At 35.1% G+C, this 12968-nt stretch overlaps 1 protein-coding gene across 4 annotated transcripts in view; it reads left to right on the plus strand.

Annotated features, from left to right (window-relative positions):
- The window catches only part of GPSM2 (G protein signaling modulator 2), a 48763-nt gene that overhangs the window by 21831 nt on the left and 13964 nt on the right, over positions 1–12968 (plus strand). For all 4 annotated transcript variants that reach the window (XR_015254949.1, XM_086717734.1, XM_086717735.1 and 1 more), the window contains 8 exons: positions 188–323; positions 653–795; positions 1337–1460; positions 1574–1689; positions 4219–4374; positions 5495–5603; positions 6794–6923; positions 9407–9477. Coding sequence is in view for 3 of the 4 variants with exons in the window: in XM_086717734.1 (XP_086573860.1) it covers positions 188–323; positions 653–795; positions 1337–1460; positions 1574–1689; positions 4219–4374; positions 5495–5603; positions 6794–6923; positions 9407–9477 (985 nt within the window). In the remaining variant the exon portion in view is untranslated. The remainder of the gene's footprint in view (positions 1–187; positions 324–652; positions 796–1336; positions 1461–1573; positions 1690–4218; positions 4375–5494; positions 5604–6793; positions 6924–9406; positions 9478–12968) is intronic.

Here is a 12968-nt window from a genome sequence, read left to right on the forward strand (position 1 = left end):
TTAAATGAATGAAAATTAATTACATTTAAATACAGAAACATAAGTTTTACATTTTTATTTAAAGTAGGTTTCAGGGCTAATAACAGGTCCTTTTACCTAAAGCATGTCAGTTGTCCTCTAGGGAAAACTACACTCTGGCTGCTTGCTTTATTTTTAACACCATTTGCTTTCCCCCCCCCCCCCCCAGGACTATTGGAGATCAGCTGGGGGAAGCCAAAGCTAGCGGTAATCTGGGAAACACCTTAAAAGTTCTTGGGAATTTTGATGAAGCTGTAGTTTGTTGTCAGCGACACCTAGATATTTCCAGAGAGCTTAATGACAAGGTAATAAGGAATATTACATAGTGGGCCAAATGTTTTATTTGAAATTGCTTTGTGTTTTAATTTTACTTAATTATTCTGTAGTTTATCTAAAAGTTAATACCAATGAAGAAAATATTCATAGAAAAATAGAAGTAAAAAATTTTAAATAGTGGAGAAAAAATAGTAGACATTCTTTCATAAGTAATCATTTATTTGGTTGTATGGATGGCCATCATAAACATTTCTTTCTCTTGACCATCAAGGATAATTATAAATAAATATATGTGATAAGCATTATAATACCTGGCTTCTGATTTCAAAATGTAAACTCTGTTGATATCTTCATCTAGGTGGGAGAAGCAAGAGCACTTTACAATCTTGGAAATGTGTATCATGCCAAAGGGAAAAGTTTTGCCTGCCCTGGTCCTCAAGACATGGGAGAATTTCCAGAAGACGTGAGAAATGCTCTGCAGGCAGCTGTGGATTATTATGAGTAAGTAGCACTGATGCAGTCCTGTGGCCCACCTAAGGCTTGGACCTGCTCTACATTCTTTATCCAGTAATACGTTTTTAAGTTTGGGAAAGGTTTTAGAATTCTGGACTAGCAAGTAAAAATAAACCATCAAATCCGCTGCTAAAATGTTACAGTGTTGGAATAGAGTAATCCCCTCCCCAGGAAAGCTTTCCTTTAAATTGTTAACCGGTGCCACTTAGTGGCAAAAACAAGAAATATCAATCGTTAGTCTAAACTATTTTGAGTAAATTTAGTTTTATCAGTAGAATTTCATAGAACTTCTTAGCTGTAACGGTTCCAAGATTGACTCTGTCCTTGACTCTGGACAGAAACCTGCCTGAATGGTTCAGTAAAGTGTTCCCATTTATTTCCCATAATCATCCTCCATCATACATATACCTCTAAAATTTACACTATGACTGTAAGCTTAGAAATTTTTTTGATAAGAATTTGATTTGTAAATTAAATCAATACATTTTTTTCTCAAACGTGTTTTTTCACAACTTTTGTTATCATTTAGGGAAAACCTATCACTAGTGACTGCTTTGGGTGACCGAGCAGCCCAAGGACGTGCCTTTGGAAATCTTGGAAACACACATTACCTCCTTGGCAACTTCAGGGATGCGGTTATAGCCCATGAACAGGTATAGTGCAAGGCTTTGAGGCCAGATCATTTTCCCCATCAGTGTTCTGAATAGTGATTAGATTATTCTTTAGTTTTGTTATAGCTATATCTAACTTGAATTTTCTGTTTCAGCGTCTCCTTATTGCAAAAGAATTTGGAGATAAAGCAGCTGAAAGAAGAGCATATAGCAACCTTGGAAATGCATATATATTTCTTGGTGAATTTGAAACTGCCTCTGAATACTACAAGTTAGTCTAATATTTCTATAGATAAATGTAAAATGAATAGTTATGCAGTCCTATAAAATCATAGACTTTGGGTTTAAAACTTGCTTTTTGCACATACTAGCAGCAGGAACTTATACTTCTAAGACTCAATTTCTTCATCTGTAACGGATGATGCCCAAAAGCAACGGACGATGCTTTTGGGATTGTTGTGAGGATTGAATGAAAGAATATATTAAGCATTTACTTTGCATAGGACGTGGCTCATAGTCCTAAATAAATATTGTACCTTTGATTTAATCATAGCAGTATGACTCCTTTATATTTTTGTTAGTTTTTATCTTTAAAACTGTTTTTAAATGAAATTCTAAACTTTTAAAGTCTTTTAAACCTGTTTAGTGTGTGGGGTATGTATATTTATATGCTTTTTTTCACCCAGTTATGTGTTTGCAAAAAGCCACAAGAAAGTCTGGTAACAAAAATATGCCCTAGTTTTCATCAGTGATCACTTAATTCTTCCCCACCATTGTACCCTCATGTTGAACATTTCACCCACCCTCTCCTGCCCATCTTTGAGCCTCACCATAAACTGAGGCCCCCATTCACTTGCCTGAGGAGTTGGCAAACCTAGCTTCTTCTGGGAAGGGTCTTTCTGGTCTTTCAATAGACTTGACACATAGATAATAGGAAAGTGTAGACTGTTTGAGATTGTCTGGTCTGTGCTTTCTAGTTTGGAGTTTTCTCTAATTAGTGGGGATTGAAGGCCCATATAGACCTTAGGCAGAAGCCAGTTTGAACCAAAGATACAATGATTGAGTTGTATTTTATTGTTAAAGAATCCAGTGTGAGAGGGTTTGGGATAGTTTGTCATCTAAAAACAAAAGGTAAAATTGCTTTAGGTCCATCTTAAAAACTAGAATGTCATTCTACCCTACTTTAAACATTGACTAATGGTTAATATTTGTTCGTTGATTAGTTAGATATAAGATATCCTCCTAAATAAAATACATTACTATATAAGGAATATGTAGTTTGATTTTGATTTTATTTTGATTTATTTTTTTAAGTTTTATTTATTTAAGTAAGCTCTACACCCAACGTGGGGCTCAAACTCCTGACCCTGAGAGTTGGATGCTGTTCGGACTGAGCCAGCCAGGCACCCCTATATTTTGATTTTAAATATAAAAGTTTCTTATATTTTAAAGCCAAAAGACATGGAAATGTCTTAATAGATGATCTACTTGTATTAAATACTTAAAAGTTCTGCAATAAAGTGGATGGTGGCTGTTTGAGTAAAGAACAGGAGTATGAAGTAATGAAACTTCTTCCCACTGCCCTCTCCATAAGCAGGCTAAAACTCAGAACTCTCAGGACTGCACAAGAAGGCTATCTTAATGTTTTAAATCGCTATCCTTCAGGATAGAAAGCAGTAGTAGTAGCAGTTTGGTAAACCTACTTTAGCAATTGAATTTGTTCCAGAAGGACTTCTGAATATTTACAAATTATATCGTCAAAGAATAATGGTGTGCCAGAAAAATACTCCAGGACCTCAAAGCAATTCCAGAAGTCTTGCAAAAATGTTTGAGAGGAGGCAGTGTTAGAATAAGTGTGTGGTCTCCCAAGGTGACAGCTTTGAAGGTATCACCATTAAATATAAAATTTCAGGCTTGTTTGCTTAAAACTATATTATCTATCATATACCTATTTTTTGTGTAATTATAAATCACATGAAATATTTGTACTGTTTGGCAGAAACTGTAGGAGTCATTTAAGTTACTGGATCTAAAGCATCTGTAGGCTTAAGTGCTGATAATAATAATCAAAACAGTATTTACATTTGTTACCATCTCCTGTGAGCAAGATGCCATTCTAAGCACTTCATATATACTAATTTGTTTCATCCTCACAAAACCCTGTGAGGTATTTTCCCCATTTTACAGATGAGGAAACAGAGAGTTTGAGTGACTTGCCCTGTGACAGAGCTAATAATTGCCAAAGTTGGGATTTGAACCCATTCTAACTTTAGGGTCCACACTCTTAACTGGGACACGAGGTTCTCATTGATTCAGTGTGTGTTAGGTAGAATCTGGTTAATGTTTAAATGTGGTATTTAATATTTTTCATGAATCAGTGACTACTGATTGTACACATTCTACACATTAGAATTTTGAGTACTATGTTTTGAATTTTGACAAAATGCAAAGACAACAGTATAATTGAAAAGAGAGGTTATGTGGACGAAATTTTCTTACTTTTAAGCTATTGCCACTACAACTTGGATAGTTTTTTTAGAGACACTTGGTCTTGTGTCAGTATTCCTTTTCTCTGAAGAATATTTAATAGGGCTCTCAAATTTATTCTGAGAGTCTAGATTTGGTTTTTGTGTTTCCAAAACAACTTCATTTTGTCTGAAAGTAATGGAAAAAGTATGAGATATTAAACTCTAAAATAAATTTACTTTAGAGGCAGGAAGAAAAATGAGTGTTTTATTTTATGATTATTATAGCCAAAAATAAAAATGATCATTATGTAAGAATTAATTTCTTTTTTTAGAAAGACACTGCTATTGGCTCGACAGCTTAAAGACAGAGCTGTAGAAGCACAGTCTTGCTATAGTCTCGGAAATACATACACTTTGCTTCAAGACTATGAAAAGGCCATTGATTATCATCTGAAGCACTTAGCAATTGCTCAAGAGCTAAATGATAGGTAAGTTATACAGCTCCCTACTATAATTATAGTAAAATATAGATGCATTATTGAATCCTTAGAATTTTTCCTTTGTTTTTAAGTTTGTTTCCTTTGTTTTCTTTTTAATTCTTTTTTAAGGAATTTCTTCTGTTTTAGTTACCTTCTCTGTACGTTACTGCTTGAAGGGCTAGCATGTCATAGGAGTTTGCGATGGTCTATATAGCCTTGAACCAAGATCAATAAGTAGGTCACAAACTTGGTTGCCTGCAAAGGTCCTCCTGACTAGAACAGTGTGGGAATTGTGGTGATCTTAGAGATAAGGCCCAGCGTAAGGGGACAGCTGTTACTCAGCTCCAGCTAACTGATGCCAGGCAGGACCAAGGGTCTGTAATGTCCAGGTACTCCTCTGTTTTCAAGAGAAGCTGGAAGTCCTGAGTTTTATTTGAAATCTTCTGATTTTTAAATATTGGTGGCTATTTTTTTTAATAAAAAACTGTATGATAAAACAGAATCTGTGCAGGCATTTAGTCTGTGATGTTTGCTTTAGAAAGAGATTTTTACTTCAGTATGAAGAACTGCTTTTCTGTAATTGTTCAAAATGAAATATGTTACTTCAAGAGGTAGTACATTCTCTCTCCCCAGTGGTGTTCAAACCTGGACTGAATGATTACCTGGTAGGGCTGTCATGGAAAGAAAATGGGCAGTTTAACTAGAAGACCTATTAGATTTTATTATTTTATAATAAATTGTATGTTTGAAAAGGACGTTTCCCATTTTTTGCTTGACTCTGAGTTTGGTATTATCTGGGTATTCTAATATGTCTCCAGTGGTGTGATAGTATGTTCTTTATATGAAAGACCAAATCCAAGAGTGGGAGAGAGCCAAAGCATAAGAGAGTCTTAAAAACTGAGAACAAACTGAGGGCTAATGGGGGGTGGGTGATGTGTATTAAAGAGGGCATCTTTTGGGATGAGCACTGGGTGTTGTATGGAAACCAATTTGACAATAAATTTCATATATTTAAAAAAAAAACAAATCCAAAACATTGTTTATACCATTAATTACTGCTAAATAGCTTTTATTCTACACACAGCTCTCCTTTCATATAACTATATATTAGCTTTGAATTGTTTTGTAGAATTGGTGAAGGAAGAGCATGTTGGAGCTTAGGAAATGCATACACAGCTCTAGGGAATCATGATCAAGCAATGCATTTTGCTGAAAAGCACTTGGAAATTTCAAGAGAGGTATGTAACTAAAAAACAGCTGTCTGTGCTATGTGATTCACAAATTAGCAGGGGGTGGGGGAAGGCCTATTATTTCTCTGGATTTCTCCTGTATAACCTAGTAATAAATCTATGTTATTCCCTTGGCATAAAAACTGCACAAAGCATTTTGAGATACAGATCAGAGGTCTGTTTGCATTGGCTTTGATGTAGGAAGATAGGAAGGTAAGACCAGGCATAGGGGAATGGAAAGATTACTAAAATATGCCTCCTGTCTCTACATGGAAAAGTAGCATGGTATGGAAAGAAAAAACGGGGTTTTTTTTGTTGTTGTAGTTGTTGTCTTTTTTTTTTTTTTTTTTTTTAACATGGTTGTTATAATCCAAGGATTTATAATCCAGATTGTATCTGTTCCTGGGGCACCTGGGTGGCTCGGTCGGTGAGCGTCCGACTTCAGCTTAGGTCATTATCTCGTTGTCTGTGAGTTTCGAGCCCCACGTCGGGCTCTGTGCTAACAGCTCGGAGCCTGGAGCCTGCTTCGGATTCTGTGTCTCCCTCACTCTCTGCCCCCTCCCCCGCTCATGCTCTGTGTCTGTCTGTCTGTCTGTCTGTCTCTCTCTCTGTCAAAAATAAATAAACATTAAAAAAGTAAATTAAAAAAAAAAAAAGATTGTTATCTATTCCTGTTCCAGTTCTGCTTTCTGGCTGTTTGAGCTTGGAAATCTTTTCTGAACCTCATTTCTCATCTGTAAAATGGGAAGAATAACATCTACCTTGCAAATCATTATAAGAATTAGAGATAGTGTATGTAAAAGTGCCTAGTGTAATATCTATTGCTGGCTTAATAGATACTATTACTATGGTATGGAAACAATATTCTAAGGAAATTTTATTCATGTGTTGGCAACTTAATGTGTCACAGAATAACCTGCGTTATTATTAAATATGATTGTAGAGATTAAGAGCAATTAGTATTTAGAGAATGGAAGTATTGGTAGAATGTAATCAGCTTTCCTATTGCCATATTTTAGAAGCTTCCCTTTTCTTTAAAGCAACTATTATTGGAAAAACCCATTTCATTCAGTCTCTTAATTCTAATAGATCTATTTTCATTTCTATTTTCTTCCAGTTTTAGGTTCATAACATTTTCAACTAATCTTCACCATTGTCTTTAAATACTACTCTAAAATATAAATGCTTGTTGGTTGTAGGTTGGGGATAGAAGTGGTGAACTAACAGCACGACTGAATCTCTCAGATCTTCAAATGGTTCTTGGTCTGAGCTACAGCACAAATAATTCAATAATGTCTGAAAATATTGAAATTGATAACAATTTGCATGGTAAGTAACAGGTCTTCAAACCCAATTTCTTTATCCTCAATTACATTTAAATTACTCATCACATGTTAACCATCTCCAGAGAGAATATATAACTTAGGAAGCTCAAATTTTTATAATACCTTTTTGCTTTACCATAGTCCTGTTGATGTATCACTATAGAATATGGTATTTTACGGTTGTTATCTTGAACTTAGGAATGGTAAAGGTATGATTATTTTCTATAGGGTCACTCAAATTTATAAATGTTTGATGACAAAATTAAAATATTTTATTGTTTAGTTATTCTTTTTGATTCAAATGTTTTTACGTATTTGATTTTTGTTTAGCTCTTGTTTCATTTCTAAGGTTATCTCTTAGATGAAAATTAAAAGGTCTGAAAATACCAGTATTGAAATGTGGGTAATGGAAGCTCTCATTCAGTGTTGACGGTGATAGAGATGTGTTTACTCTCAAGAACAATGTGGCAACATTCTGGTAAAGTTGAGGATGTACTGAGCATATGATCTGGCATTTCCACTGCCAGTTACATACCACTGATATCCAAACTGGAAGAAACACTTGCTCGTGTCACTAAGAGAAAGAGACATTTTCAAGAATTTCTGTAATAGTACTGCTTATGATAACAAAAAATAAGAAGCACTCTAAATCTCTGTCCCCAGTAGAATGGATAAAGAATTTCCTAGTCCTAAAATGGCAGTCAAAATTAAACTACACATATGAACTTGGCTGAATCTCACAAAGTTTCTCAAAGGAAGCAAGTTAGATGATATATACAGTATGAGAGCATTTATTATAAAATAAACTAAATTGCTTGGAGATCTATATATATGTAAATATATAGATGAAACATATGATATATATGAAAATATAAAAAATTATAGGGAGGAGGAGGCACATTTTCAGAGAGTCACAGAGTAGTTAATATGTTGATAGTGGTTTATTTGTTAAGCTGGGTATTAGGTATCATATATTCCTTATGCCTTTAAAATATTGCTTAATCTTTAAAATATTGAATGGATATGAAAATGTGAAAATGGATATGAAAATATATTTCTCTATATTCAATGCTAACTTTATTGAAAAAACTTTTGAGGACCATGTTTATGTTTATTTAACATGTTTCCTGGTCAGCATTAAATCTCTCATCTAATGTGATCTTAAAATGAATATGAGTAACAATATAGAACTAGAGGTGTTACTTTGATTCTTACCTTGAAATTGAAGGCCTAAAGCCTTTTCCTTGGATTTTTACTTAATTAAAAAAATTTTTTTTATTGTTTGTTTATTTTTGAGAGAATGTGAGTGGGGGAGGGGCAGAGAGAGACAGAGAGGGAGACACAGAGTCCAAAGAAGGCTCCAGGCTCTGAGCTGTCAGCACAGAGCCTGACACGAGGCTTGAACTCACAAACCGTGAGATCATGACCTGACCTGAAGTTGGATGCCCAACCGAATGAGCCACCCAGGAGCCCCTTATTATTTTTTTTAATGTTTATTTTTGAGAGACAGAACATGAGCTGGAGAGTGCCATAGAGAGGCGGGGGATAGAGGATCTGGAGTGGGCTCCATGCTGAAAACAGAGCCCTATGCAGGGCTCGAACCCATGAACTATGAGATTATGAGCCAAAGTCGGACATTTAACCGACTGGTTTTTACTTACTTAAACTACCCTACAGTCTGTTTTTTCCCCTACTATAATCATTTTAGTGGTTTTTTTTAAATTTGTGTTTTTTCCAGTTTGAGAAATATTTGACATACATGATGGTAAATTAAAGGTGTACAGTATGATGACCTGATTTATACCTAGTGAAATGATCACCACAGTAGGTTCAGTTAACATCCATCTTCTCATACAGATAGCAAAAGGGAAAAAAATATTCTTCTTTTGATGAACATTCTTAGGATAAACCGTCCTAGCAACTTTCCTAAGTGTCATACAGCAATGTTGACTGTAGTCATCATGATGTACGTTCTATCCCTAGTACTTATTTACCTTATAACCTGAGGTTTGTACCTTTTGACCACCTTCTTCCTTTCCCCCTCCGTAATCCTCTGCCTCTGGTAAATCACAAGTTTGATCTCTTTTTTTCCTAGTTCGGGTTGTTTTTTTTCTTTTTAGATTCCACTATAAGATCATACGGGATTTGTCCTTCTCATTTTCTTTTAAGAGTTTCTGTGGATAGTATAAAACCAGTTATTATAAAATGCCTTTTCTAAATTAAGGGGTAATGTCAGTAACCAAAGTTAGTTTCCAACCAAAATGTAACTTCCCTACATCAAAGCATTTTAGAGGGAGTGTATATTCTATTTTTATGTAGTTGGTATGGAAAATTATTATTCTTAAAAAAATACATGTTTGTATGTTTCCTCCTTCCATATGGGCTTGTGTAACAGACTTTAAAATTGAATAACCTAGTCATGCTGAATTTGTAGTCTTAAGGACTTCCCCATGTATTTGAATTTTTTTTTTTTTTTTTTAAACAAAGGTGCACGCCCGAAGTTTGGACGCCGACACAGTATGGAAAACATGGAACTTATGAAGTTAACACCAGAAAAGGTTGGCAGCCTTTAGGTTTTTAAATTTCTTGAACTGTTATAATCAAATATTTAAGTAACTTTTAACTTACATGAATAGTTTAAATAAAACTTGTGTTGTATAGGTATCACTTTAAAATTTTCCTTTAAAAAGAATTTTTAAAAAGTACAGTCTAAAAAGAATGTGCCTAATATGCTGCCATCTGTTTAAGAGAAGCATTATGCATCTATATCCTTTGTAGATGCTTAAAACATTTCAGGAAGAATCTCTTAAGAAACCTGCTAATAAAAATAACAATTGCTTCTGGGAAAAGGAGTGGATGTCTCAGAAGAGATACTTTGTACACAGTTTTAGTTTGAACTGTTTGAACATTTTAACATGTACGCGTATTACTTTTTTTAATTACTTTTTTTAAATGGGAAAATTAAAGGGTTAGGAAGCTTTTTTTTCCCCCAACTAAGTAACAGCAACATTATTAGTAAGATAAGTGATATGTATGATCAAGCTAGTTTTTCTGGCTGCATTTCTTAAAAGCATTTTCTTCACTAACTGTTTATTCAAGATGCATCTTCCTTAGGCTTTTGTTTTCAGTAACAGAGAAGGGACTTTATAATTAGAAAAGTTATTTTTTTCTTTTATAATTTTCTATTAAGTTTTTTAATTCCAGTGTAGTTAACATACAGTGTATGGGAGTTCCAGGTGTGCAGTATAGTGATTCAACACTTCTGTGCATTACTCAGTGCTCATCATGCTAAGTGTACTCTTTAATCTCCATCACCTATTTCACCCATCCCCCCACCCAGGGAAAAGATTAGTGAAGAAAAGAAATCTAGGTCCTTTCTTCCACCTTTAATTTTTACATTGTTAAAGCAGGCTGTTGTTCTTTTATGGTATATTTTTTAAAATACTTTTTAAATTTTTTTTTTCAACGTTTATTTATTTTTGCGACAGAGAGAGACAGAGCATGAACGGGGGAGGGGCAGAGAGAGAGGGAGACACAGAATCGGAAACAGGCTCCAGGCTCTGAGCCATCAGCCCAGAGCCCGACGCGGGGCTCGAACTCACGGACCGCGAGATCGTGACCTGGCTGAAGTCGGACGCTTAACCGACTGCGCCACCCAGGCGCCCCTAAAATACTTTTTATAAAATAGGTTCATTATAATAACTTCAGAAAATTCCAACAAGGAAATTAAAATTATCAGTAATCCCACCCTCAGTGGTAACTACAAGTAATATTTTGGTATTTATTCATCTTGCATTTTCATGTGATTATTAATATTTTATAGATATTTTATAATGTGTAGTTATTATTTCCATGTTATTAAACATTTTTCTGCCCTATTATAATAGGCATATGATTTTTTAATATTGACATTTTTTGTGGGAAAAGTTTTCATAAGTTCAAATCAGCCAGATATATATAAAGTTTTTCAGAAATCCTAGTTAACTCCTGAAGGACTTTGTGATTTCCCCAGATATCTGTCTACATCTTATCTTGTCAGTTTGCAAATCTGACTAATCTGCAATTAATTAATTAGGCTAATCTGCAATTTATTTATTTAATGTTTGTTTATTTTTGAGAGAGAGAGGGAGACAGAGCACAAGCAGGGGAAGTGCCGAGAAAGAGGGGGATACAGAATCTCTGAGCTATCAGCACAGATTCTGGCTTGGGGTTTGAAATCATGAACTTGAGATTATGACCTGAGCCAAAGTTGGCCACTTAGCCGACTGAGCCACCCAGGCACCCCTGCAAATTATTAAGAGAAAAAAAACAAACACCTTTTAAGTCAATTTAGGTCTCTTTTCCTATTTCTTGTAGGAACATCCTAATTAGCAAAATTAATTTGCTGCCTTGTGCCTAGCTCTGAAGTGGTACTAACAATAGATTTCATTAAGAAGCTGACTAGATTCAACCCTTTAATTTTCCAAGAGCCAAATAATGGCAAAGTTTTGTCTCTAAAATATGTTTGGAATTAGTTCTGTGTTTTCTTTCCCTCATAATAAAGTTGCGATTCATTATTCTCGACCAAGCTAAGAAGCATATGTAAAGAAAAAAGGAGATTCTGTGTTAAAGATATTTCTTAGGAAAGAACACAGTTGAAGGGAACTCTTGAGACCCTGGATGTCTGAAAATGCCTTTTTGCTACTCTCACATTTGACTGATAATTCTTACTATGGAATTACTAATTGGAAATAATTTTCCTACATAATTTTGAAGACATTGTTCCAGTCTGTATTCTTCAGTGCTTCTGTTGAGAAGTCCAAATAAGTATATAGGAAACATTAAAATTTTTTCACATTTCTGGGGCACCTGGGTGGCTTAGTCGGTTGAGCGTCCAACTTCGGCTCAGGTCGTGATCTTGAGGTTCACAAGTTTGAGCCCCGCATCAGGCTCTTTGCTGACAGCTCAGGGCCTGAAGCCTGCTTAGCATTCTGTGTCTCCCTCTCTCTCTGCTCCTCCCCTGCTCACACGCTGTCTCTCTCTAAAAAATAAAGATTAAAATTTTTTTTTTTTTCACATTTCCACTTGGGATTTAGGTAGAGTTTTATGTTGTTTTTTTTTTAAGTTTATTATTTATTTCTAAGAGAGAGAGCGAGCATGAGTGAGGGAGGGGGAGGGAGAGGGAATCCCAGGCAGGCTCCAGGCTGTCAGCACATAGCCTAATATGGGGCTCAAATCACAAACCATGAGATCATGCCCTGAGCCCAAATTGAGAGTCAGGTGCTTAACCGACTGAGCCACCCAGGCACCCTGAGTTTTATGTTCTAATAATTGGGCTTGTTTACTTTTCTCCAGTCAATAGACCCTGTAGTCCACCCCAACAAATAGTTTCTCCTTATCACCTGTATGAGAAAAGGAACAGAGGGAAAAAAATAAAACAAACTTCATTTGTTACCCAGAATTTACCCAGATAGCTGGCTTGTTCACTCACTAGCTATCTCTCACTCAGGTACAATAGCCTCAGGGCAAGACTTATCCTAATTTGTGTCTCATGTGATGTAACTTTATAGACCTTTGGACTACAAACACTTAAGACCGAATGTTAAAGCTGCAAATGTCATGTAGCTACTATACATACTGTGTTTTTCCTTTCCACTCAGTAAATATTTGTTTTTTGTTTTTTATGGTTTTTAGTCATTCTTACTATTTTAGGGTTTGGGGTTTTTTTAGTAACTTTATTTTTAATTTACATCCAAGTTAGCATATAGTGCAACAATGATTTCAGGAGTGGATTCCTTAATGCCCCTTACCCATTTAGCCCATCCCCCCTCTCACAACCCCCAGTAAATATTTGTTATATTGAGTCTGTTGTTTAGAGGTTAAGTATATTTAAACCAGGTCTAGGCCTATATAAATGACTGATGTTTTCCCTGTTGAGAATTTAGTAGTTAGTGAAAACAAAAAATGACAAAAAAAAATTACTGCTGTATGGCTTAGATGTTAATTTATACTGTTAAAAATTCCACATATATCCAGAATTTCCAGTTGTAACAGATTAATTAACTCACAT

The sequence above is a fragment of the Puma concolor genome, chromosome C1, assembly GCF_028749965.1.
Source record: "Puma concolor isolate L17-30 chromosome C1, mPumCon1.1.hap2, whole genome shotgun sequence".
NCBI lineage: Eukaryota > Metazoa > Chordata > Mammalia > Carnivora > Felidae > Puma > Puma concolor.